We start from the raw sequence: 26,989 nt of genomic DNA, 5'->3' as shown, positions 1-26,989 counted from the left end.
AGGAAATGAGCAGGACCTTGGGAAATTTAGATGAAACAATTCTCCAAACAGTTATTTATTTATTTATTTATTTATTTATTTATTTATTTATTTTTGCCAATTAAGAGTGTTGTCCTATTTCTGAGGTTGACATTTACAGCAGGAAGCAAAAGACCTCAGCTTCAGTCTTATCATAATGGGAGTCAGAGCCAGGTACCCACAGCTGTGACTTTATCTTGCCCTAAGAGATTTCACAGTGTCGCAGATCAATACAGGCCTCTACAATACAGGCCTCTACTGTGATTGTTGGCATTGCAGATTCGTACCTATTGCACACCAGCTTCCACTATGAGCCAGTCACTTAGGTTTGGAATAGACTCATAGGTAAATATAGCCAACTGATTAGTTTTAAACCCTGCTCAGAGTTGGTTCTTGGTGGTCGCCATCAGTGTTTTTTAATTTAAAAAGTTATACATAGAAAATAAGCAAGATCTAAAATCAGTCATCTAAGCTTACACATTAGGAGGAAAAAAAAAGACCAAAGAACAACAACAACAACAAAAAAATCAAGCTAAATCCAAAGTAAAAGAGCCAGGAGTGTTGGTGCATACCTGTAAACGCCACCATGCTGCGTGCCTAGGTCAAGAGGGGTCAAGTCCCAACCCACCTGGGCAATTAGCAGCTTAGTGAGACTCTGTCTCAAAAACTGCAAAATAAAAAGGGATGTGAAAGCCCTGATTTCAATACCAGAAAGAAAGTAAGAAAGAGAGAGAGAGAAAAGGAAGGAAAGAAAGGAGGAAAGAAAGTAAAAGAAAAAAGAAATAATAAAAATTAGAGAACAATGAAACTGCTAATAGGAAATCTGTGATGAAGATCAGTGAAACCAAAAGCTACTTCTCCGAATAAAATCAATAAACCTGATGAGCTTTTAGCCATGATGACTAAGAAAATAGGGCACAAATGGTTAATATGGGAAATAAAAAGTTATCATTACAGAGCTCACATTACAGGAAAAGTAAGTGAATAATATGAATAATTTTGTGTACACAAATTTGACAAACTAGATGAATGAATCCATTTCTTTCAAATGCACAGCACAAGAAAGTTTCTGGTAAGGCTTTTTAAATAAATTAAATTAAGAATTAGTAATCATGTAAGACTCCAGGCTCACACAGATTCACTGGTAATTTTATTACTCAAGGAAGAAATTACATTGGTTCTCCCCAACCTTGTTCAGAAGACAGAAACACAGTGTTTCCAAACTTACTTTATGTGATCAGAAATATCCTGATATTCAAACCAAATGAAGACATAAGAAAAAAGGAAAGTGGCAAACCAATAGTTTATTATATGCATGCACATATTCTTGATAAAATATTAGCAAGTTGAATCTAAAAATGTTTTAAAAAGTATTATCCTTCTGAAGTATAGCTATAGTGAAGTATTAACCATCAGTACAAAAGGTTGTTAAACATTAGGAAACCCAGAAATGTAGCTTATATCAATGGGCTAAAAAAGAAAAATCACAGATCATCTTAGTAGATGAGGAAAAAAATTGGCAAATTCATGAAAATTTTCAGTAAATTCAGGATAGAGGGAAACTACAATTTGATAAAGAATATTTAGCAACATTACATAGTAGTGAGAAACTAAACTTTCTTACTGATATCAGGAAAAAAGACAGAGATATTCTCTCTTACAATTTTCCAGCATCTCTTAGAAGTCATAGATAATATAATACAAGAAAAAGAAGTAAGAGGTGTGCAGTTTGGAAAAGAAAAAATACACTGTCTTTGCAAATGACATGATCATCTAGGTAGGAAATCTGAATCAGTCAACAAAGTAAATGAACTAATAAGTGATTACAGCAAGGATACAATATTAATTTACAATAGGATGGAAAATTAATATACAAAAAAATGCTTTCCCATAGGTGAGCAATAATAAGTGGAATTTGAAATTAAAGTCACAATATTATTTACATTAGAACCCTCAGAAATGAAGTACTTAGATACAAATCTGATATAATATGTACAACATTCACAAGTAACACTATGTAACATTGAACTAATAAATTGAAAAAATTATGAAGTAAATGGAGGTAGATCTCAAATTCATGCATAAGATTCATTATTGACATGATCTTCTTTTGAATTTGATTTCTATAGTCAGCGCAATCAAAATCCTATCAGGTTATTTTGTGAGTGCTGATTTTACATTTTATACATGTATATTCTACATTTTACATTTATATTGAAAAACAGGCGATCTAAAATAGCTATTGTTCAAAATACGACTTATAAAACCACAGTAATCAAGATAGCATGACAATGACAGGAGAGAAGAAAACCAAACCAGTGGAGCAGAGCACAAAGTCCAGAAGACCCACATAAATATAGTTCATTGTTTTAGGGTAAACCAAGGCACAATTGAGACCACCACGGAAGCCAGAGTTTAAGCAATGTGTGAAGATTTTATTACAGACTGAGTGTGATCAGTTCAACAGTGGAAAGACAACTGGTTCCAGAAAGGGGTGAGAGCATGTTTATAGGGAAGTTTTAAGTATGGGAGGCATTGGTGAGGAAGGTGCAAAACTGTGGGTCTCTGAGTAGGGAGTCAGCTAGCTGATAAACAGGGAAGGTTGCTGGGTACAGAAAGGTGCTAGCAGGCACAGCGTGTCTTTTGTGATTTTTCACAGAATCAGCTTTGTGAAGGTTGAGCTGTGTAGGGCAGCTACTAGCTGGTTGAGCTGCACAAGAAAGATGCTAATTTCAATGCTGTGCACCTGGTAGTGTGTGTTACATCTTCTTGGGAAGATTTTCTCTCCTGGCTGAGCAGGTGTCTGGTCCAGAGATCTGACTCTCCTGTCTGTTGTGTTACAGAAAAAGAAGGGGGTTAGAGGACTGCAGTTTCTCAAGACTTCTTCAAGCATGACTGGGGGGCTGCATGGGCATCCTAAAAGGAGAGAAAAATCAAAGGTGGAGGGGTGTTGGGCTGGTGGTAATATGGCAGGGTATCAAATCTGGGTGAGACAGCAGAATGCTAGGAGCATGATGATCTTTGGCTCTTTTGAACAGTCAGTTTGAGATTCCTGTGGGACAGTGGTGGAATGGGCAATCAGGAGGAGCAGTTATGGACATTATGAATGGAACTGTCCTTGGATGAAATCTTATGTTAAGAGTCCTATTATGCAAAGCCCAAACAATAATAGCAGGAAGACTGGGATCAGGGGCCTGAGTGTAAGGAGAAGCTATGATGTCCAGCCTGTTTGGAAGAGACCTCCCCATAATGAAGTCATAGTGAAGCCATTCTTTGCACGTTCTTTGGACTGGTGACTTGGTCCCAGGGACTCTTGGACTTTTCTGCAGTTAGTAGATCCAGGGCATAGTGGTTTTGGAAGGCCATCCGGGCCAGGGAATCTGTTTCCTGTTTATGACTAGTATGGAATCAGTAACATTTCTGAACCCCTCAGATATTTTTCTGAGATCTGTTGGTGGGAAGTGGTGGAGCCAGCCACTCCTGCTACTCCTGTCCCCACACCTGTGGGTATTCCAAGACCTACTAGTTGGGTTATGAGTACCAGGGCTGCCCGTGCTGTTGCCTGAGAGGGGTCTGCACAGGGACCAGAAGCACAATGTGCTCAGGGGATATACCTATTTGAGGGCCATGAATGCCAGGTTACATGTTTCAGTCCAGTCTGTGGGCAGACAGAGATAACTGGAGGTTCTGCATAACCAGAAGACCCCAGCTTTGTTTAGGCAGAAAACATTAGCATCATGAAAGTGCTTTTTATCTGAGGACCCTCCTTTTACCATTGTCCCATGATGGTGGTGAATGTGGTGAATAAGAGGGGGAGTGGAACCTGGACATTCTTTTTGGTTGGCACCTGGAGTTTTATTCTGCCAATGTAAGAAGCCATTGGGAAGAGTTTTTTAGGTTGCGCAATAGGAAGTACTGGGTAGGAATGGTGTACCAGCTGGGCTATTTGGCCAGTGATTGCAGATCAGCTGCTGGAGGAGATCACAATGGAAATTTGAGATACAGGAATTGGTGGGGTGAGCAGAACTTAGAGTTTGTGTTTATGAGTTTGTTTGCTTCTATGCCTGGGAGTTTGGCACTCTGAAGCTGACTGACCCAAATGTTCTATGTTTGGGGTAAAGAGGAAAGTGGAGGTTTAGAGTAGATACGTTAGACAGAGTCAAGTCCCTTAAGGGTCTTCCTGGGGAGCCTTTTCTGGGGATGCATAGAGTGGCCTATGAAAAGAAATTTTTGTGCCTGTGACTATTTGTTCTGTAATGTGATGGTGTTTAGGTACGCAGGGACCCATGAACATGGCATTCCTATAGCCTTCAGTGTCCCAAGTGTGTACCTCAAAAGTGGGAAGTCAGATGGATGCAGTCATGGCCCATGTTGAGGGGGAAATGAGTGTACTCTCTGTGGAGGAGGTAGAAACAGAGAGGCAAATCCAGAATCTTGTGCTAATGATGGTTTGAAATAATTTAATAAGGAATAGGCCAGGTTGATTGTTTTACTGGGGCAGAGTAGCTCTGGAGAATTATCTGGGCCTACGGCTGCATCTGGACTCTGGGCAGTTGGAGCAGGGGCATGTGTCATTCTGGGGCTGGTGATTGAAGAGTCATCTCAGGGCAATTAGGAGTTCAATTAGCAGGAAGATGATGATGATAAGTCTCCCTTGGGTAAGGCATTACTGAGGTGGCACCATGAGAGTGTAGGTGGGAAGTGGAGAACACAAGGGAACACAAGGGAGTGCACAAGGGAACAATCATTAGTTCCACCAAAAAAAGGAAGGTAAATGATAGGAGGCACCTTTTTGTGATGTTCCAGCCAGTTGGGGCTGCTGAAGCTAGACCTTCAGCAAATATGAGAGCCAGGGGTATGAATGTGAGTAGGAAGGGGAGATGGCAATCCATAGGCCAATCTAGGTGACCTGCAAAGAAAGGCAGAGGATGAGTAGGAAAGTGAAAAGGTAGACTTTCTCTGGGGAGAAGTCATGGTGAGCTCTTTGGAAGAAGTCTTTCAGAGGACTGGCTTCACTACAAGGGCCTGGAAGAAAGGTGCATTGTATAGCAGCTCAAAGGGACTGTATCCAGTGGGTTCCCTGGAGGAGAGGAGGTGGTTCGCTAAATCTGAGGAGGGTGATAAAGAGCAGGGGTACTTAATTTCTTTTTAGTAGTGCAAAGGTCTTTGTGAATTGAGTCTTAATTAGCTCATTGGCTTGTTCTACTTTTCCTGAGGATCTGTTGGGGGTGTGGAGTTTCCTCTTTACTCAGTCAGACTTGGAGATCTCTAGTTATTTGGCAGTAAAAGCTGTCTCATTGTCTGATGAGGATGAGATAGGGAGACCAAGTTAGAGGATAATATTTGACAGTTTTGGCCTTTTCAGAGGTGATAGGGAATGCTTCAAATTATCCTGTAAAGGTGTCCAGCTAGACTAGGAGACACTTGAGGTTTTTTAACTCATGGCATATGTGTAAAGTCAATTTGCAAGTCTTGGGCAGAGGTAAATTCATAGGCCTGGTGGGTTGGGTAAGAGAGGGGTTGGAGGAAGGCTTGGGGACAGGCAGAGTGGTATACAGCCAGTGCATGGTGTTCTCTTTTAGTGTAGCCTGAAGAGCAGTGTGAAGTGAGAGGCTGGAGTAAGTGGCTGAGGAACTTGTAGCCTATGTGGAAAATGTCGGGGAGGGGGGGTGGGATAATCTGGTAAGTCTGGAAGGCAGGAAGGAGAAATTTTTCTTTGTCAAGAAACCATTCCTCTGAGGTGGGGAGTGTCTGGTATTGGGAGTGTTCCTCTCTGGGATAGGTGGGGGTGTTGCCTGACTGAGAGAGATACTGGCCCTGGTGGGGAATTGATGGCGTGCTGGCAGAGGCAGCAGTCTCCTTAGCTGTCTGGAGTTTCCTTGTGCCAAGGGGCCTGTGGGTCTTTGAGGCTCCTTACAGTGACTCACAGGCTACCTCCAGCAGTGCCTTTAATAGGTGTGAATTGATGGTGAAGGATCTCCTGTAGTATGAAATCTTATTTCAGGGCATATTGCCACACAGATATGAAGGATGTGAAAAGTGTACTTTATGTAAGTATTGATTTTGCTTCCTTTAGCCAAGGTGAGGGCTTGGCTCAAAGCTATAAGTTTGGACTGTTGTGAAGAGGTGTGTGAAAGGAGAGCTTGGCTCTCAATTATCCTGTCAATTGTGGCTTTTGTACATCCTGCCCTAGCTGCAGAAGTGGCTGTGGCTTTGCAGGAACTGCCATCTAGTAGGTATATTCTGTGTTTTCCACAGGAAGGTCTGAGATGTGAGGGAAGAATCTAGTATATAATTGTATGAGGGGGGAAGCAGTCATGTTCCCAGGCATTTGCAGAATTAAAGCTGGGGCCTGGGGCCTGGATGATGCTGGGAGTCTTGAGGAAGAGAGCATTGAGCTGGCGGGGCCTTGGAACTGAGAGCAGGTGGGGAAGATGGGAGGAGGTCAGGTAGGCACTGAGGCCTTGAGGTGAGTACAAGATGATGGATGCATGGAGAGAATGCCTATGGTTTCTGACAGCATAAGTGTGGTGGCTGCCATTGCCCATAAGCGAGGTGGGGAGGCATCCGTTGATGGTGGGATGTAGTTGTGTTAGAAAGGCAGCTGGATAAAGGGTTGAACCCTGCCTCAAAACTGCAGCAGTGCATCCCTTTTGTGTGAAGGAGGGAAAGGTGGCTGAGGTCTGGAATAGATAGTCCAGTGGCCACAGTTAAGGCATGTTTTTAGTTTTTGAAAGAATGCTTGGAGGAAAGCCTTTTGGTCCAAGTGGCCTGAGGGATTGTTGTGAGTGAGCTCATGGAGTGGTCTTGTGAGAATTGAAAGGTCTGGGATCTGGAGGCAGAAGTAACATATAATTCCTAGAAAAGAGATGAGTTGCTTGACAGTAGTGGACTTTTTTATTTGACTGATACAGCATATGCATTGGGGAGGGATTGGGTGTTTTTATGGAGGATTCCCAGGTATAGGACTGATGGCTTGCAAATTTGGGCCTTAGAGATGAGACTCCATATCTTTATTGTCCAAATGTTGCAGGAGAGTGAGTGTATCTTGGTGGCAAGAGAGCGCAGAGGGGTTGCAGATAAGTAGGTTATCAACATATTGAAGAAGATGGGAAGTGGCAGGGTGGAAAGAAAGGAGGTTCTTAGTGAAAGCCTGGCTGGAGTAGTGGGGAGTCCAACAACCAGTGCAGCAGTCCTTCCCAGCAGAAACCTCCCAAGCCTGGTATTTACCATCAGGCTTTCTATCAGCCTTCTGGTCCTGTGAGCTCTGACCAGAATTTCCTCTTCAGAATAGCCCTTAGGCTATTCTGGAGCATCTTATGCTCCAGCTCTATACATGCAGGTAACATGTCTGAACCATTCTAAACTCTGCCCACAAGCCATTTCCAAAGCCTCTCAACAAACATGGTCAGGTATAGTCACAGCATATGACCCCATACCTTGGTACCAAATTCTGTCTTAGTTACTTTTTACTCATCACTGAGGCAAAATACCTGATGCACCAAGCTGGGAAAGGAAAGGTTTATTTCTTACATTTTTTTGGAAGTTTCAGTCCATACTCAGTTGGCTCCAAGGCAAAGTGGCATGGCGGGGACGCAGTTCATGGTGGCTGCAAATGGCAAGGCAGAAACCAGCAAGAGAGCAAGACACACCTTCTTCCTGCCATTACATTACATCCTGCTTCCACCCCTAGGCCAGTGTAGCATTCACACTCCCAATCCAAGCACTAGACAATGAATCAATCACAAATGCACAATGCAAATGAATGAGGCTGAGGACCACCAACACAAACCATGACACCATATTATAGAAATAATGACATGAGGTTGGGGTAAAGTAGAGAGGTTTGAGATCTTTGAGAACACGGGCCAAGGAAAGTAAACTCCCTATGGTGGTTTAGACACCAGCCAAACGGAGCTGACTCAAGAAGGAAGGGACATCTCCAGTTGGTTTCTTGAGGACCAAGAGTCCACAAGTTGGGCAGCTGTCAGGGTATGAAACTCCTGAGAGTGAGGGTGACCAGTGCTGAGTTTTTGAAGCACAAATCAGGTTGGGTCTAGAAAGGCAGTTTGAATAAAGGGGAGAGCAGAAACTGGAGAAGGTGACAGGATGTAGATGATACCTTATCCAACCTGAGGAGGAGACTGAGACTAGCAACAAGTTGTGGCGAAGAAGAGCCAGAGGTCAAATGTCAAAACAGTCTCAGTGTGCCCTGGTATGGGTCTGGAGAGGGAGATTGGACACTCCTAGGAGGATATCTCAGTCATCTGGGTTTTGGAACAAAATGTTAGGGTAAACGAGGCAGAATTGAGACCACAGAGGCAGGCATAGCTTAAACAATGTGCAATGATTTTATTGCAGACTGGTGTGGTTGGGCCAAGGGCAAAAAGATCCCTGGCTCTGAGCAAGGGGAGGAAGCATGTTGTATAGGGGAGTTTAGATATGGGAAGGAGGCATTATTGAGGGAAGTACAAAATTCTAGGTGCCTGAGTAGGGGGTCTGGGGCTGGCTTACAAAACAGGGTGATGTTGGGTATAGAAGGGGCTCAGTACATCTCTTGTGGTTTTTGCAGAATCAGCTCTCTGCAGGTTGAGCTGTGTGGGGCAGCTGCCAGCTGATCGGGCTGAGTGGGGAAGCTGCCAGCTTCCTGCTAACCCTCTGTACCTACAAGTTTAACAGATCTGCATGGGGAATTTTTCTCTTCTAGTTGCACAGGAGTCTGGTCTGGAGACTTGACACACTGATCTTTGACAAAAGAGCACAAGTAATACATTGGAGAAAGATACTATTTTCAGTAAATGGTGCCAGACAAGTGGGTATCCACATAACAACAACGTGTATCTAGATGCAAAACTTCTACCATTCTTAAAAATTAATACAAAATAGATGACAGCCTAAAGGTCGTATAAAATTATAAAAGTCTGAGAAGATAATGTGAGAGAAAACTTAGATGATCTTAGATGCAGAAATGGCTTTATATGCAATTCAGCAGCACAGTCTGAAAGAACTGATAACCTGGACTTAACTGAAATTAATGGGAGAAATGGGGAGGATATATATGTATAGGGAAGGAGCTATAGGGGAACTTTCTATACCTAAAGTTCAATTTTGCTATAAACCTAAAACTGCTTTTAAATGCAAAGTCTATTTTAAAAAATCACAGCAAAATACGTGCCTTTCCATATACTGTCCTTTGGTTCATCACTCTATACTATTTCTTTTATAACTCTTTGAGGCATTTGGAGGCATTTTCAGTTATTTCTAACTAAAACACATGCTAGCTGGTTATTATTTACTGCAACACAAGCCTCTGTGTTTATGTTGTCTTTTTTTCCTCTACCTCATTGTCTTCTTGCTGTACTTTTACAAAGAATTTTCCAAATATCTTCTACCACTTTATTAACTTAAAATCTTTTCTATTATAATATTATAAAATCTCTCCCTCAAATTTCTTTTGTTAATGAGTTCATTTTCACATGAATGAGCATTTTTTGCTTTGTTGATGCCATGCCTTGGTTCTCCGATGACTCTATATGACTTATAGCCTCTGCTTTGTTCTTGACTTTTGGTTTCAAGTTCTTGACTTTTTCTTTTTTCCTTTTGTCTTTTGTTCGAGGCTTTTTTGAATGTGATTTGTGTCCGTTTACTTATATCTAAGAAAAGAAATGTGCACACCATGCAAACTGATCAGAATTCTCATTTGTGACCTGGGATTAGGAATAGTTTAGTTTCCTTATAGGATTAACAGGAAACAATGTTGGGGAGCCTAAAATGTCAGGACCAAGGACATTTTTCCCTTCTTGGGTCAGTCATTGGCAGCATTCAAGCGCACATTAACCTGGCTTCCAGGAGTGCAGGAGTCAGGGAGGAAAACGCTTGAGAATCTGATCCCACTTTTCTTGAGACTTATTTAAACATCCACCTCTAATATGTTGCTTCTGCTCCAACTTTTTGTGCTGTGTCCTTCTGACTAAATTTCCTGGGGACATAAACCCAGAAGAGGAGTACTCCTTTTCTGCCAGGCTGCCCAGTTTGTCTGCTCTGTGATAACTGTGCTTCTTTCCCCCTTCTTCACTTCACTCACATGTCTTGCAACCTGCAACTTCAAATCACGACGTCTCCCTGAGATGTGTGGTGGCTTAGTTACATTCTTGTCCCTAAGACACAATATCATGGACTTGCAAATTAAAGGAAGAAGATTCATTTTGACTCACAGCTAGCTGCAAGGCAGGGCAGCAGAGGAGAAAAAGCTCCTGGCATGGCAGGCAGGAAGCAGAGGTGAAGGGAGGAGGGAAGAAGACAGACCATCCCAGGCCATGCTCCCAGGCACCTACTCTTGCACTCCAATTTTTGAAACTTATCAGCGGGCTAATCCTACCCCCAAGATCCGGTTACCCCTAAACCCCTTGAACATGAAGCTTCAGGAGGACATTTAGACACAAACCGTAACATCAGGAACCTTCCCTTGTTTACTAAATTGGTTATATGGCACCTCCCACTTTGTATCTTCTAGACTTATTTAGTTCATTCTTGTTATCTCTTTGGTACTCTTTAGCCTCATGTTTGTCACTCATTCATTCAGTGCATGAGTATAAGCACCTTCTGTGTGGATGGCAAAGTGCCAGGTGAAGTGGATCTAGTGAGCAGATAGACTGAAATTCCTCCTCACACTGCAGCCCTTATATTATAGGAGAAGGGTCAGAGAACAAACAAACAGGTAAAATGGATAGTGTGCCAGATGCTGGCCAGTGCTCCATACAAGTGAATAATGTAGGAAAGGGAACCTGCTGATCAGACATCTCTGGCTGAAAAAGTACGATCTGAGCTGGTATCTGACAAGAGTGTGGGGATGCATCTTGCAGCAGGAGGCAGGAAGCCTGCAGCTCTTGGACAAAGCCTGTGCCTGCCTGGATGCCCTTCCTCAGCTCCGGAAACACCTGTGGTATACTTTAGCTAGAACTGTGGTCATTTTGTGTTACTGTGATTATTAATTTACAGTGTTGTTTCCATTCCGGTACACAGCTGCTTAACTTTGGAAACTTTGTCTTCTTCACTTTTACATTCCCAGAATCTAATGCATCATACTAAGTGTTAAGTGTATCATTGTTGATTCAGTGTGCAAGAGATGAGATATTGAAGTTAACTGTAGTCTAGAGTCAATTCCCAAAGCTCTGTCTTCTGTGGCTGTCAGATGGAGTCAGGTCTAGCTTGAGTTATCACTCACTGTACCAGCCTTAAGCACAGTCTCATTTGTGCCTGGGGGTGAGGGTGAAGAGGGTGTTTATTAGAAGTAGATGTCAAGCTTTTCAGTATACCAGAGGCTTGACAGCTTTTTTTGTGTGTGGTGCTAGGAATTGAATTCAGGACCTCATGCATGTTACGTAATCACTACACCCCAACTGGGTAGCTTTACAGGTCACTCCAGGGTAGTTAGCTATACCCTATCTCCTCTGCTAGTTTAAATTCTGTAAAGAGAAATTGCAGACAGTTGTCTGTTGCTTGGCCCAGGGGTGATGAGCTATGTGAGTGGTAGAGTGGGCTAGAGAGAAGAGACTGGCTGGTTTCTCCACAGGAAAGGAAGACCAAAGAAAGATCCAGCCAAGCTGTTCATTTCTCTGAGCACTTGAACCTCTTTTCTGTTGTTGCTTTACCCCTATCCCCCTGGTTCTCTGAGCTGATGTTACTTCTCTAAACCTCATCTGCTTGTAAGCCTGGCCTTTGTGCCATAATCCCTCTTGCAGGCCCCCCAGTGCACTGATGTAAGACCCCATGTGGCACTTGCAGTTTCCCACCCCTCCCATCTCTGCAGGGCCTCTCTGCTGGACCCCAGCCTTCACACAAAGCCTCTGTTCCTGCCCATGCAGATGCTTTGGTGTGATTTCAAGATAGTGCCCTTTCTTTATCATTTTCATCATGCTCATGAAAGCCTTTCCAGTCTTCTGTTTTTCCTATACTGTTTCTCATCTGTCTTAAAAACGATTAAAAAAAAATCATCTACCTTTTTTTTTTCCAGTCTGAAATACAAGGTACCACCTCCCAATGCAGGTGAAACTTACTTGTTATAAAATATCATGACTTCATATCTACCCTTACCACTTTTTATATGGCAGTAATGGCTCACTTTGAATGATTACTCTGTGCCTGGAATCATGTAACAGGAGTCTTTTCAGGGAGATGACAACATCGTTCCCATTTTATTGGTCAAGGGTATGGGCACTTTAGACGGTTGTATTTTACAGAGGTCATACAGCTAGTAAATGGGAAAGCCAAGATTTGAATCATGTCTGTCTGGCTGTATAGCTGTCAACTATATGCAGCAAATTTATCGGGTTGGAAATCCTTGAGGAATTCAGAAATCCTGGCATGGGAAGATAGATTATGTCCCTTCATAACTGATGTCCTATGCAGAAGATATGGGTGGGCTTTGTAACTCGTAAGGTGTGACTTGTTGGGGATCATTATAAGATTTCATTTATATGAGCAGTTTTCCTTTTATTCTTGTGTGCTATCAGTTTGTCTCTCTCCTCATGAAACGCAATAGTTTATTCTATGTTAGAAAAATGAGCTAGCCAACAAAAAGAACTCCCATACTTCCTTCCTTCCATCACAGTTCTCTGATCCTTGTGTCTTGGTTACTTTTCCCTCATTGTTGAGACAAAATACCTGATGTCCAACATAAAGGAAGGACATGTTTTTTCTTGCAGCTTTTGGAGGTTTCAGTTCATACTCAGCTGGCTCCACGTCAGGTTGGTATGGCTGAGGGACAGCCATTCATGGCAACTGAAAGCAACAAGAGAAAAAGGGCTAAAGGGTAAAAGCACACCTTCTTCCTTTCCTTACACTGTATGCAGGCTCAGCCCCTGGGTGGGTGTAATACTCACACTGCCAAGCCCAGCACTAGACAATGAACCAGTCACAAATGTTACATTCAGAGACCTCTGTGACTGCATGAGGCTTGGAGGGCCACCTAGATACAAACCATAACACATTGTATACAAGAGTTGGATTTTATTTGCATTCTTTTTTCTGTATATTTACTCAAGTTAAACATTTTGTGCCTTCATTTGCCATCAAAACTAGTATCATCAGTGTCACAGTGACCTCACGTTATTAATTCTCTGTCATTTAGGTGGTCTTCATCTTACCTAGCATTTTGGAAATATCTAACACTGTTGATCCCTTTGTCTCTAAGAGTTATTTTCTCTTTGCTTCTAGAACACCACTTTTTCTTGTTTTCTACCTCCATCACCAGCCTGAAAGTCTCTGTGCCTGATCAATCTTTATCTTTCACATCAAATGTTGGAGAGGCCAGAGATTTAGCTTGATCTTCTGTTTCTCTACATTCCTTTTCTTGTGAAGTCAGGTGACCTGGCACTGACACAGACCTGAATGCATTTTTGATACTCTAAGGCTGATGTAGGGAACCTATGGCATGCATGCTGCTGTGGGCTATTTGTATCATTGAAATCTGTGAAAGTTTCATCATCACTGCTCTAGAGCATGAGTCTTTGCTGGTGCTGAGATAGATCTCGAGACTCCATCATCAAGCACTGACCTGGAAATATCTATGCTCCCGAGATGATTAGTACCTTAACCAACAAGGTGACACAAAAACTGGGTCACTTCTGAGACTCACAGTCACAGAGACCTGCATAATCATGGGGGAAGAGGAATGATGTGACCCTGGGCTGCTCCAAGGCTGGAAGGGAGGTAGGTGTAATTTGAGTCTGTTGCAGAGATGCACAGGTAGTTGTCTCATTCTGGGCCAGGTCTGGAGGCTTTGCCTGTATTCCCTTTACATTGTCCTTGGTGCTAGGGCCCATGCTAGCAGGGCTGTTTTGTGATCAAGACAAAGTCAAATGCTAGCTGTGTGTGTTCTTCTCCCATGAGTATAGTCTTGCTCCACACTTTGGGGATCCCAGCCAAGGTAAATGATAAAGGCAAGTCATTGGCCTGATTAGTCCATTTTTGGTAACAGTCCACCCTCCTGGGTTTTATTATGCAGACCTGGTACAGGACTTAAGCCCTGGACTTAATTTTTCTTTCCTTCCCCAAGTGAGATATGTCTCTCTCCACACTGCTCAGAGTTGTTGGGGGAGAGCTGACCTATAATACTTGGGGGAGAGATGGGGAACTTCCTTGTTGCCTTCTTCAATATGTCATTTCTTACTGTTACACTAACACCAGGCAATATAGTCTTTCACCTCATCACGTTCTCTAACCTGGCTTCTTTAGTTCTTGTAAAGCTAGGTGGGCATACAGCAGCTCTTCATCATGGTTCGCCTGCAGGGATAGGAGCCCTGGCTGATCTTACTCAGCCACTATTTTCTGCTTCTTTAGAACTCTGGTTCTTGATTATTCAAACCAAATGGATCTAATAGAGTGTAAACAGTGGAGATACCAGGATGCCTGGAGCTAAATTTTAAACAAGGAAGCCTAGAAAGTTGATTCAATGAGTATTTAATTAACAAATGTTTATTGCATACTTGTTGTGTGGCACAGATTGCTTTAGGAGGTAGGAGTAGAAAAATGAATAGCCAGCAAAGTCCTTGCCCTCAAGGAGCTTCATTCCATGAGTGATGACCATTAAATGATAAACAGCATAAGCAATACATAAAATACTGTTACATACAGAACATGAAGGAAAGGAAACAGTTTATGGTAATAGAGAAGGAAAAGATTATGCACTATTCTAAAATATGCACAAGGAAGTTTGAATTTTGAAGGAAAAGGAAACATTTAGATTAAGAAAATAGGCTGTGGTATACTCTAGGTGAAGAGAAATCAAATACGATTTGGCAAATACGATAATTGCTTATTATAATATTATTATTGGCATTATAAAGAAGTTTAAGTATTTAGGAAATGGGTACTTTTCAAATAACAGACAATAACAACTGATTTTTTTTTAAAAAATTGTTTTTTTTTTTTATTTAAAGAAAAGGAAACGAAAAAAATACATGGAAATTAAAAGAAAAAAGGGTAGAAATAATTCTAAATTACAGACAAACAAAAGGTAAGAAATTGCCAGTTGATAAGTTACAAATTGTCATCTTCGAAATGGCTGTTCAGGTTATAGAATTAAAGTATATAGAATGACATTCAAAAAAAAAAAATGACCCTACAAACCATTCTGCTCTATGGCCGAACAAAAGCTCTGTAATATGATTATCAGTCCCACCTATTTGTTTTACATCTCTAAGAGGATAAGGTTAACCATATCAAAACAGAACAGAACATTTAAAAAAAAAATAAAAAAACAATTTAAAGAAATACAGATTTCAAAGCAAGTCCACTGGAGATCTACCTTATCTATCTAGCTTCTTACAAATAGTTGTCCCTAACTTCACCCACTTTCTATACTTATTGCATATTATAGAACTAATCAAATCATTACAGGATGACGGAGTCTTTTTAGGTCCTCAAGTTCCAAATTAGGGAAGACAATACCAACTACCATCGCATCTCTCATTCTCTTTGTGATAGCCGTCCCCATCTCTGCATATGCTGAAGTTGAGCTGAAGAAACCAGTCCAGAGTCATTTTAATCAGCAAGCAATAGATTGCTAGAATTTATATTATAATGCTACAAAATAAGCCTCGGGTTTTTCAGGTTTCTTCCTCAGAGTATTTGTTCCTATCCTCTCTGTATTATAAGGAAAACCAAGTCATAACAAGACAACGAAACAATTTCCTAGATAATCATGCAATGGATAGGACTTATAAAACTATAATATAAATGATCTTCCGTAGCTACTATGTTTTCTCTTGTTATTTTCAATAGATTTATCGACAACACTGGCTTATTATAGTTAAACATACTATCACCTATTTTTATAAAAACTTATCTTTGACTGCATTGTAGTATTTGAGAGCTGTTACTGATTCATACCAGTATGGATATCCTTTACATCTTGTCATGCTCAGAGTAGTTTCCTCTACTTTTAGGGTTGATTCTAACACGCATACCGATTTCTAATAGGATCAGTCAAGGCCAACCAATAGTCTTATGATTCAGATACAATTAAGATCAGTCATAGTAAGACAATGTAAGTAATACAGAATTTCAGCCTAAGTCAATAGGAAAGTAAGGATAGTTGCCGTGGTATAACCTGCTATTTTTGGTTCTAGAGGTCTGTGTCCTCAAATCTGATATGAGTGGACAGACCAGAACAAATTTAATTCAATCTAAATATGTCACTAGGACTACTGTGTCTTTTAAATCGTTATACACCATTAGCAATGACCTCTGCTTTTTTTTTTTTAAATATAGTTTCAGAGCTGTCTCTACTAAAGACTAGCTTACCGTCTCTGCCTCATGTCTGCTACTCCACTTTTCTGCTATAATTTGTCCACCTTATTCCCTCATTCCATGGTCTGCCCCGTTCACTGAGGCTTCTCTGCCACTGTAGCTGTAATCCTGATATCTCTTCCTCTCTTTCTCTGTAATGTCCTTCAGCGCTCTCTGTAGGGTTGGATTGGTGGCCACGAACTCCCACAGTTCCTCCTTGTCTTGAAAGTATCTTATTTCTTCATTAATTTTTAGAGAGAGTTTTGACGGATATATGAACTTAGGTTGCATTTTTTTTTCCTTCAGGACTTGGAATATTTCTCCCCACTCCCTTCTTGACTTAAGAGTTTGTGATGATAAGTCTGCTGTTATTTTGATAGATTTCCCGTTATAGGTAACCTGCATCCTTTCTCTGGCTGCTTTTAATATTCTGTTTTTTTGGTGGATTTCTGGGATCTCGATTATTATATGCCTAGGCGTAGATCTGTTTTGGTTGTAGGTAGCTGGCGTTCTGTATGCTTCTTTTATCTGGATATCATTTCTTTTTGCTATACGTGGGAAATTTTGCTTTAATATCTCTGTGAATATTTTTTGTATTTCATTTTTGGATGTTCCTGCTTCCTCACTCACATTCTTTATCCTTAGGTTATGTATCTTTTTATCATCTTCCAGTTTTAGAATTGCTTCTTTCTGGTTCCTTGTTATTTTTAAGAGGCTTTTTCTTTCACGTTCATAAGCCCTAAATCTCTCTTCAAGTTTCAGAAGGTTGTCTTTAGTTTCTGTCAAGGCATTTTGCCAATATTCAATGGAGTTCTGAGTTTCCTGATATTCTCTTTGGATCTGTTTCATGTATTCTAAGTTATGCTTAAATTCTTCTTCAGATGCTTCTCTTTCTTTTCTGATTTCCTCAGTTCTTCCATCTGTGTTCTCTTGGGTGGGGCTTGTCATTTCTTTAATTAATCTCTTTATATCTTGCCTCACTTGGATCAGGAGTACATCTTTAAATTCCTCTATGAGATCATGTAAGTACTTTTTAATTTCGGCTGATGCTGTGTCGAGTAGAGGATGGTTACTGTGCTTGTTCTCTTCAGTGTTTAGTTCTCTTGGGTTTAATTTCTCCTGTTGAACAGCTGGAGGTTTTTTTTTATTTTTATCTCTTGTCATGTTTCTGGTTTCTTTCAGACTGTCCTGGAGTTCTCTGGCCCTCTCCAAATTGCTTAGGGCCTTTCAGAAGCGTGCTGGCTTGAGTTTTTGCTGTCCTCCCCAATTTGCTGTTATCTGGGGAAGGCTGGGATGTAGGGGCGGTACAGTCTAGACTCTAGCCTCTGTGTCAGTTAGTTCATAAATTAGGCTGTACTTTCTGGTTGTCACTGAGTTGTGACTATTTTGTATCTGCTTATTGGGCCCCAAGCAGAGGCTTGGTTTAGCCCCAGTAGCTCCTGCCAGTTCTCTTTGAATCAGAAGCAGCTGGGTAATGGTAAAAAAAATTGTTACTGGACATTTTCAAAGAAAAGGCAGTTGGCGAATGAGGGAGTAAAAGACTTTTCAAAAGAGTTGACTTCAGGCTTTTTATTGTCTTTTACCAACTGTGGCCCCAGGTAAGTCATTCCACCTTGAATCCCTAACTTGACCTATAATAACTGAGAGGCTGTAATAAAGTAAATGAGAACTGATGTTTCTCAGCACATGCTGAGTAGGTGCACCTGGGGTGGGAAAGGTCCTGTGTCAGAGACAAATTTGCTACCTAATTGTTGCCTCCATGCAAGATCATTTTCTTTGTACAGTGTAAAATGCTATCCTGTGATGAGCTATTATACATGGTCCAGTGCCATTTTTCTTGAATTATTGTGTCTCTTTGGGGTCTCAAAGCCACCAAATAGTTCTGAATGCATTATGTTTTTGTTTTTTTTGTTTTTTTGTTTTTTTTTTTGCTGTAACACATTCTTACTGTTTTTTATACTTTATTTCTTATGGTGGTGGTTGAATGAAGGTCTTTGAGTTGCTAAATTACTGAGCTATCCCCAGCCCCACAAGTACTGTAATTTTTTTAATTTAACAGATATAATGGAATAAATATTAATTTCTAAATCAATGAGATAAGTAAACTTTGAAAGAAATAGTCTTTATTTCCTCATGTTCAAAATATGAAAATGTGATTATGTGATTGTTTACAAATGTTATAGAAGTATTAGTTTTACATAGATAAATAGGGAGCATACTGAGTTAATTATTTGCTATATTGTACTCAATCAAAGTAATTTCTGCTTGGCTTTCATCAGTAAGACTGAGACATTTTGGCAGATTTATTGGTCGGTATTTAAGTACATTCCTTATTTTGAAAATGGTGCTAGTAGTTTTGGTTTTCACTTATGAGCTTCAAAGATGTAAGCTGAGATTCTCCAGTCCTTACCAGCCTATAAGAAAAAATACGTCAGGCCATATGAATCATAACTTAGTGTTAGCAATATTAACGTTTACTGTCCTTGATGGTTTCCTCCAGCTCCTCTCATATTTTCAGTGTATTATTTTTCCTCATAAATGTCCTCTCTTCCTTGGTTCACTTTTTTTATTTTTTTTGTGTGTGTTTTTCCTTTTTATCAGTACCAGGGATCGAACTCACGACTGCCTGCTTGCAAGGCAGGTGCTTATGTCGCTGAGCTAAATCCTCAGCCCCCAAAATTTTTTTTAAAGAGAAAAAAAAAAGCAAAACATAAAAAGGGTAGAAATAATACAGAATTAAAAAAATAAACACTAAGAAATCACTAGTTGATAAATGACATACTGTCATCTTAGAAATAGTTGTTTAAGTTGCAAAATTAAAACATACAAAGTGGACATTCAAACAGTGAGACTACAAACTGTTTTGTTCAGTGACCCAACAAAAACTTAGTAATATGGTTATTTTTCTTACATACTTAAACATACATGCAGTTATATCCTTTACAGTACTTTTTCTTCCTCTTTCAATAGCTGATATTGTGTTATTCAAAACTGCTATGTCTTCTTGGTTGAGCTTTGGTAGTTGATATGTTTCTAGAAATCTGTCCATTTCCTCTGTGTTTTCCACTCTATGTGAGTAGAGATTTTCAAAGTAGGTATTCATGATCTTTTGAATTTCCATGGGATCTGTAGTAATTTCTCTCTTTTCAGTCCTTATTGCATGGATTTGTTTTTTTTTTTTTTTTTTCCTTTCTTTTTCTGGGTAAGGTTAGCTAGAGATTTGTCAGTTTTGTTTATTCTCTCAAAAAACCAGCTTTGGGATTCATTAATTCTTTTATTGTTTTATTGTTTATGAATTCTCTGCCTACCCCTATGTCTCCAAGACTTCTACCTACCTTGTCTTCCAGGAGATTTAGTGTTTCTGTTTTAATATTTAGGTCTTTGACCCATTTAGACTTTAATTTTGTGCATGGTGAGAGGCATAGATCTAGTTTTAGTCTTTGGCATGTGGAGAGCTAATTTTTTCAACACCATTTATTAAAGAGGCCATCCTTCTTCCAGTGAACATGTTTAGCAACTTTGTCAAATATCAGGTGGCTGCATGTCTTTGTAGTTATGTTTGCATCTTCTAATCTATTCCATTGATCCTCAGGTCTATTTCTTTGCCAGTACCATGCTGATTTGATCACTGTGACTTTGTAGTATAGTTTCAAGTCAGGAATTGAGATGCCTCCTGCTTTGTCTTTGTTGCCCAGAATTGCCTTTGCTATTCCAGGTTTTTTCTGTTTCCAAATGAATTTTAGGAGTGTTTTCTCTAGATCTGTGAGGCATGTTAATGGTATTTCGATTGTGATTGCAGTAAATCTGTATAACAGTTTTGGGAGTATGGCCATTTTCACAATGTTAGTTCTTCCTAGCCAAGGGCAAGGAATATCCTTCCATTTTGTAATATCTTCTTCAGTCTCTTTTTTTAGTGCAGCATAATTTTCAGCATATAGATCTTTTATATTCTTGGTTAGGTTGATTCCTAAATATTTCATTTTTTAAGATGTTATTGTGAAAGGCGATATTTCTATAATTTCTCTCTTGGTGAGTTTTTTGTTTGTGTACAGGAATGCTATTGATTTTTGAGCATTGACTTTGTATCAGCAGCTACACTGCTGAATTTGTTTATGACCTCTAGTAATCCTTTAATGGAATTTTTGCATCTTCTATATAGAGTATCATGTCATCTGCAAATAGTTTAACTTTTTCCTTTCCTATCTTTGTTCCTTTTCTTTCTCTCTCTTGTCTGATTGCCCTGGCTAGTATTTCCAGAACTATTGAATAAGAGTGGTGATAGTGGACATGCTTGTCTTGTTCCTGATTTTAGAGTAAATGTTTTCAGTTTTTGTCCATTTAGTATAATGTTGGCTGTTGATTTGTCAAGGATGGCTTTTATGAGATTGAGGAAGACACCATACCGAGTTTCTGAAGTTTTTTTTTTTTTTAATCATGAACATGTGTTGAACTTTATCAAAAGCTTTTTCTGTACCTATTGAGATGATCATGTGGTTTTTGTTTTTGGCTCTGTTGATGTGGTGTATTACATTTATTGATATGCAGAAGTTAAACCATCCCTGCATTCCTGAAATGAATTCCACTTGGTCATGATGTCTAATCTTCTTGAAGATTTTCTGCATTCTGTGTGCCAGTATTTTGTTGAGAACCTTTGCATCAATGTTCATTAGTGCAACTGACCTATAGTTTTCCTTTTTGGTTGGGTCTTTCTCTGGTTTTGGTATCAGAGTAATACTTACTCTGATTTAGTTAGGATCACTTTCTTTTCAATTTCATTGATGAGTTTAAGGAGTACTAGCATCAGATCTTCTCTAAATTTCTTGTAGAATTCAGCTGTGAATCCATCAGGACCTGGGCTTTTCTTTATTGGCAAGTTTTTAATTACATTTTCAATTTCAATAGCTGATATTGTGTTATTCAAAACTGCTATATTCTTCTTGGTTGAGCTTTGGTAGTTGATATGTTTCTAGAAATCTGTCCATTTCCTCTGTGTTTTCCACTCTATGTGAGTAGAGATTTTCAAAGTAGGTATTCATGATCTTTTGAATTTCCATGGGATCTGTAGTAATTTCTCTCTTTTCAGTCCTTATTGCATGGATTTGGTTTTTTTTCCTTTCTTTTTCTGGGTAAGGTTAGCTAGAGATTTGTCAGTTTTGTTTATTCTCTCAAAAAACCAGCTTTGGGATTCATTAATTCTTTTATTGTTTTTTTAGTTTCAATTTCATTGATTTCTGCTCTAATCTTTAAAATTTCCTCTCTATTATAAGCTTTGTGTTTAACTTGCTCTTCTTTATCTAGGGGCTTGCATTAGGTTGTTTATTTGTGCTCAGTCTGTTTTCTTAATATGACAATTTATTCCCATATATTTCCCTCTTAAGACTGCTTTAATTGCATCCCACAAATTACAGTATGTTGTTTCCACATTTCCATTGAATTGTAGGTATTGCTTTATGTTTTTCTTTAATTTCATCTGTAGTGTACTGGTTGTTATTTAATTTCCATGTATTTATGCAGGGTTTGCCATTAATTTCCAATTTCAGTGTGCTATATTCAGATATTATGCATAGGATAATTTCAGAACCTTAAGAATGTTTTACAGGATGAACTATGGTGTATTTTGGAGAATGTCTCATGTGCAGCTGAGAAGAATGTGTATTTTGATGTGTTTGGGTAGAACACTCTGTAAACATCTACTAAGTTCAATTGCTCACAGATATGATGGAGTTCTATTATTTCTTTGCTGACTTTTTGTCTAGTTGATCTATCTCTTTGTGACAATTGAATATTAAGGTCCCCTGTGTTAATTGTGTTCTTGTGTATTTGGTTTTTCATGTCCATTAGTATTTGTCTTATATAGTTCAGTGCTCCTGTATTTGGTGCATATATATTTATAATTGTTTGTTCTTCCTCTTGAATTTTTCCACTAAGGGGCATGTGGTGATTTTCTTTATCACTTTTAATCATTTTAGGTTTGAAGTTCATGTTGTCTACAAATAGAATAGGTTCCCCTGATTTTTTCTGGGTTTCTGTTGCATGAAATACTGTTTTTCATCCTTTGAGTTTTAATCTATGAATTTCCTTTTGGATCAGATGTGTTTCCTGTATACTGCCTATTGTGGGATTATGTTTCTTGATCCATTCTGTCAATCTATTTCTTTTGATAGGTGAACTGAGGCCATTTACACTTATAGTATAACTGATATGTACTGGCTCAACTTTGCCATGTTTTGTTCCAGTTGCTTGCTTTCTGCTTTTCTCCTTGTTCAATTGCTTGTCCTACCTGGTGGTTTCTTTCTGTTGTTGTTCTGAGGATTGTGATCATTTTTATGTCTATGAAGTATGTCTTTCCATTCCCTTTCTAGGGTTGACTTGGTGGACATGAATTTCTTTAGTTGTTTATTGCTATGGGAAGTATCTTGTTTCTCCATTAAATCTGAGTGAAAATTTTTCTGGGCACATCAGTCTGGGTTGATAGTTGTTTTCTTTCAAGGCTTGACCTCCCTCCAAGCTCAACTTGACTTGAGGGTTTGTGCTGAAAAGTCTGCCATGATTCTAATGGGCCTTCCTTGATAGGTGAGTTGTGTCTTGTCTAACAGGTTTTAGTATTATATTTTTATGCTGCATGTCTGGGATCTTAATTATTATATGTCTGGGTGTAGATTTATGTTGGTCGTCATTGGTGTTCTGTATGCCTCACTTATCTGCATATTAGATTTTTCCCCATATTTGGGAAATTTTCTTGCTATTATTTCTGTGAATATTTTAGTTATGTCATTTGCATTGAGTCTTGCATCTTCACTTATGCCTATTAGTCTTATATTATTTCTCTTGGCATCATTTTGAAGATGCTAGATTGTCATTTCATGCTGCTTTGTTATTTTTAAAAGTTCTATCCTTTCATGATCGCTAATTACAATCTTGTCCTCTAGGTCCAAAATTCTATCATCAGGTTCATTTAAACAGTTTTGCAAGCATTCAATAGAATTTTTTGTTTCTTGGATATCTCTTTGAGTTTGTTTCATGAATTCTGCATGTTTTCTATATTGTTCATCCAAGGTTTCAATCAATTTCCTATGCTCCTGTGGTTTTGTTTTTAAATGTATTTCTTCTCTAGCTGTGCTGAGCAACTCCTTTACTAAGGTTTGTTATTTCTGTTTTTATATGAGAGATTACTTCTAATTTGATTTCCTCTGTAGCTTCATGGAGTTTTTTTAAATTTTACTTCTTATCTTTTCATAGATTTCCAGTGTGTGACTTTTGAAGTCCTTTATTTTAAGGCCTCCTGTCACTACTCCTGTTGGACTAGATTTTTGAGATTGCATTTTGCCATTTTTCCCGTTCAGATTAGTATTTGATCCTTCAATCTCACTAGTGTCAACTGTTGGTAATGTGTATCTTGGGGTCCTACTGTAAGGTTGATGTTTGTCCAGTTGCTGGGTCACACAATGAAGAAGTGGGCCAGTCACCTGAATTACCCCTGCAGGGCCTGTTGGGTGAGTCATATGTTCTTCCTAGGCTTACAAGCGTAGGCGTACTGATGGAAATCAATCCCTAGTTCCTGCTGTTATTATATCTTCAGGTTGTTCAGAGTCACCAGATGTCCCTGTTATATTGTTTGCCTGGGCTGGGACCCTACTGTGTCTCTGGATGTCCCACAGGCCCCTTAATTTTCTCCAGGTTGGTGGAGGCCTTACTGGCACCCTCCTCAACCTCCTTAATATTCTCTGTGTGGAGGAATGACTCACCTACCCACTTGCCAAGCTCACCTATGGCCTACTTCTGGAGGTGGCTTTCCTTTTGCTCCTGTTTATCCACTGAAGGTGGCAAATTCTACTCCTATTTTAGGGGCAAACTCACCTCACTGATGGAAGCCTGCTGACTTCTTCTGGTTGGATGAGGGGTTACTGAGTCTCCCTTGGATAATGCATGGTTAATCCATTGTAGTCCAAGGTTCTGGGGAGAGGTGTGGGAGCTGAAGATCAACAGCAATACTAGATCCAGGATTTGGGGGATGGTTCCTGATGGCAGTGGTGGGATTGCAGGAGCATGCGTCATGGGCTGGAGTTCCTAGATCTTGAAGTGGGTGGCCAGGACTGTGGGGGGAAATGGGAGGGGCCTGGTTCTGTCCCGGCCCAACTGCATTGCTGGCAAGAGTTCCTGCCTACTGCAAGGTGGTCTGCTTGGATGGCGGGAGTCATGGGAGGGGCCTGGGTCTAGCTTGGTCCTATGTGCACTGCTGGCTGGAGTTCCTGGGTCCCCTGAGGTTGTCTGCTGGGACTTGGTTTATTTCTTCTATCTCACATATTGCTACTCCAGATGTCACTAGTTACTAGTAATGTCAAACATTATTTTGAATGTTTCTTGGGCATTCAAATAAATTGTGCATCTATATCTTTTGTGTGCTCTTTAGATAGTTGGCTTTTATTTTTTATTGATGTGTGGTTCTCTATGTACTTTGGAAGCAAGTTTTTTAATTAGTCATATACATTGAAGAAGTATCTTCCAAGTGTTTGCACTTTATTGATTCTGTGTGTTTGTGTTTTCTACAAAGAAATTTGGAATGCACACACACTCAGATTTTAGTTTTCCTTTCTGCCATGTTTTTTTTTTTTTGTGCGTTATTTATGACCTCTTTTACTTCATTGTGAGATATTCTATATATATTTTCTTCAACAGCAGCATTACTATTTAGAAATTTAATCTGTCTAGATATATATGTTTTGTGTATGTTGTAAGGTAACGATCCAGTATTATTATTTCTTACATGTTTTCTGAATACCTTTTATAGCTTGCCATTTTTTCTTTAGGATATTTACAAAGTCATTTTGGTGACAATGTTTTTGTTTACATGTGGTCCTATTTCCACAGTCTATTATTGATATTTTTCTGTGTCACTATATTACTTTAATAACTACACATTTAAAATTACCTGTTGATATCTAGTAAGAATAATACTTCCTATGAACATTTTAAACTAGTTTTGCATATCTTTGTCTTTGCCCTTTCATATAGATTTTAGGTGTATTTTGATAAGTTCTATTGAAACCCTTTACAGCTCTGCATGGAATTTATATGTTAATTTGACAAAGTCATCGCTATCATTTTATTTAATCTTAATCATAATGTACACATATGTACATTTATTTAATCTCATTCAACATATTACAATACATTACATATTACATATCTCCAAAGTTAATTAAGAATATTTAAAACTTTCAATAAGTCTATAATATTCTCTCTAAAGCTGTTATATATCTTTTATCTGAGGTGTTCTGTGTATGTAATTTTTGTGCTATTGGAAATTATACTAGCATAGTCAATGTTTTTCTTCTCCTGTAATATTGCTGAAACAAAGGAATGTGATATTCATGTATTAACTATATTTAGAAATATTTCAGAGCTATTATCCCTAATATTTTTTATATATTTGGATGTCGTATGTGGATATATTACAAATCTGTAGCACTGATGTAAAAATACTCCAGAGGAAAGAGATTAGAAATGGGCTAACTCATATACAAACAACTGATTTATGACAAAAATGAAAAGGTAGATAGGTGGGGAAACAATAGATAGCCTTTACAATATACAATTATACAATTATGAAACATTTATATCCACATGAAAAAATGAACTTTATGTCATACATCACACCATATATAAAATCACTCAAATAGATTATAGATATAAATTTAAAAAGTCCAAACTATCATTTCTAGAGCAAAATAGGAGAAAATTATCTGCTCTAGAGTTTGGAAAATGTTTCTTAGCTATGACACCAAAAACATTACCCACAAAAAAATGAAATGATAAAGTGGGTTGCATCTACTGTATCCACAGGTCACATTTTAAAAATTTTATATCTATAATATATGTAGACTCTTATACATTGATATTCCTCAAAAATTTAAAGTAGTCACAGATAGACCTGTTCTGTAAACATATTGGAGGCATCCAGTGACCTCTAAAGACATCTTTGACAAATTCTTTAGGAAGCTTTTACTTATATTTCACCCAAAATCCTTTACTGTTCTATCGACTTTGTATTTTCCCTTTAAAAAATATTAAGCACTCACATTGTTTATTTTAAAAATGGAATCACACAGGTGGTGTAATCTTGTATATTTTGGATTTCTTACAGGTTGATCCCAAAGCTGTGAAATGGAAAACGAATATAAGGAGATTCTGCTAGTCAAGGGCCTGGAAAACCTCAATGATGAAGAACTAAAGAAGTTTAAGTTCTTCATTCCAGAGAAGCTCAAGATTGCCAAGAGCCGACTGCAACCTGCAAACAGAACAGATGTAGCGCAGTTGATGGTTGAAAGACTCGGTCCAGTGGCAGCACTGAGGGAGGCCATTAAACTTTTTAAGAAGTTAAATCAAAATGAAATAGTGAAACATATCGAAGAAGAGAAAAAGAAAGGTAATGTGGGAGTAGCCCAACTTTCCTGGCCTCAGAGAAGGGAAATTTACAGTGCAGGTGGTTGGAATTTGCTTGCTAACTTGGTCCTTTGCTCTTTTGTCATACTTTACAGAAGGCTCAGGCTTAACCTAGGGTCACAGCAACACCAAGCAGCTATAAACCATCTGCACATCTCTCTTGTGCCAGCCTGTGGGGGTCCTGCCTGGCCTGCCGTTTTTTAGCTTTGTATTTTAGTACATGTTTATGATACATAAT

At 39.1% G+C, this 26,989-nt stretch overlaps 1 protein-coding gene across 10 annotated transcripts in view; it reads left to right on the top strand.

Moving 5' to 3' along the window:
• Window positions 1–26,989, top strand: part of LOC101788815 (interferon-inducible protein AIM2) — a 137,526-nt gene that overhangs the window by 63,906 nt on the left and 46,631 nt on the right. For 8 of the 10 annotated variants that reach the window (XM_063253485.1, XM_063253483.1, XM_013149181.3 and 5 more), the window contains one exon: window positions 26,453–26,734. In XM_063253485.1, the coding sequence (XP_063109555.1) occupies window positions 26,473–26,734 (262 nt within the window). In that variant the 5' untranslated portion in view covers window positions 26,453–26,472. Of the gene's footprint in view, window positions 1–23,547; window positions 23,652–26,452; window positions 26,735–26,989 lie in introns of all 10 variants that reach the window. The other 2 variants (XM_063253480.1, XM_063253482.1) reach the window with 1 other exon arrangement.

The sequence above is a fragment of the Cavia porcellus genome, unplaced genomic scaffold, assembly GCF_034190915.1.
Source record: "Cavia porcellus strain 051 isolate PalLab524CR breed Dunkin Hartley unplaced genomic scaffold, mCavPor4.1 scaffold_7, whole genome shotgun sequence".
Taxonomy (NCBI): Eukaryota; Metazoa; Chordata; class Mammalia; order Rodentia; family Caviidae; genus Cavia; species Cavia porcellus.
The sequence above is the reverse complement of the archived record's forward strand: the minus strand, read 5'-3'. Positions and strand labels throughout refer to the sequence as shown.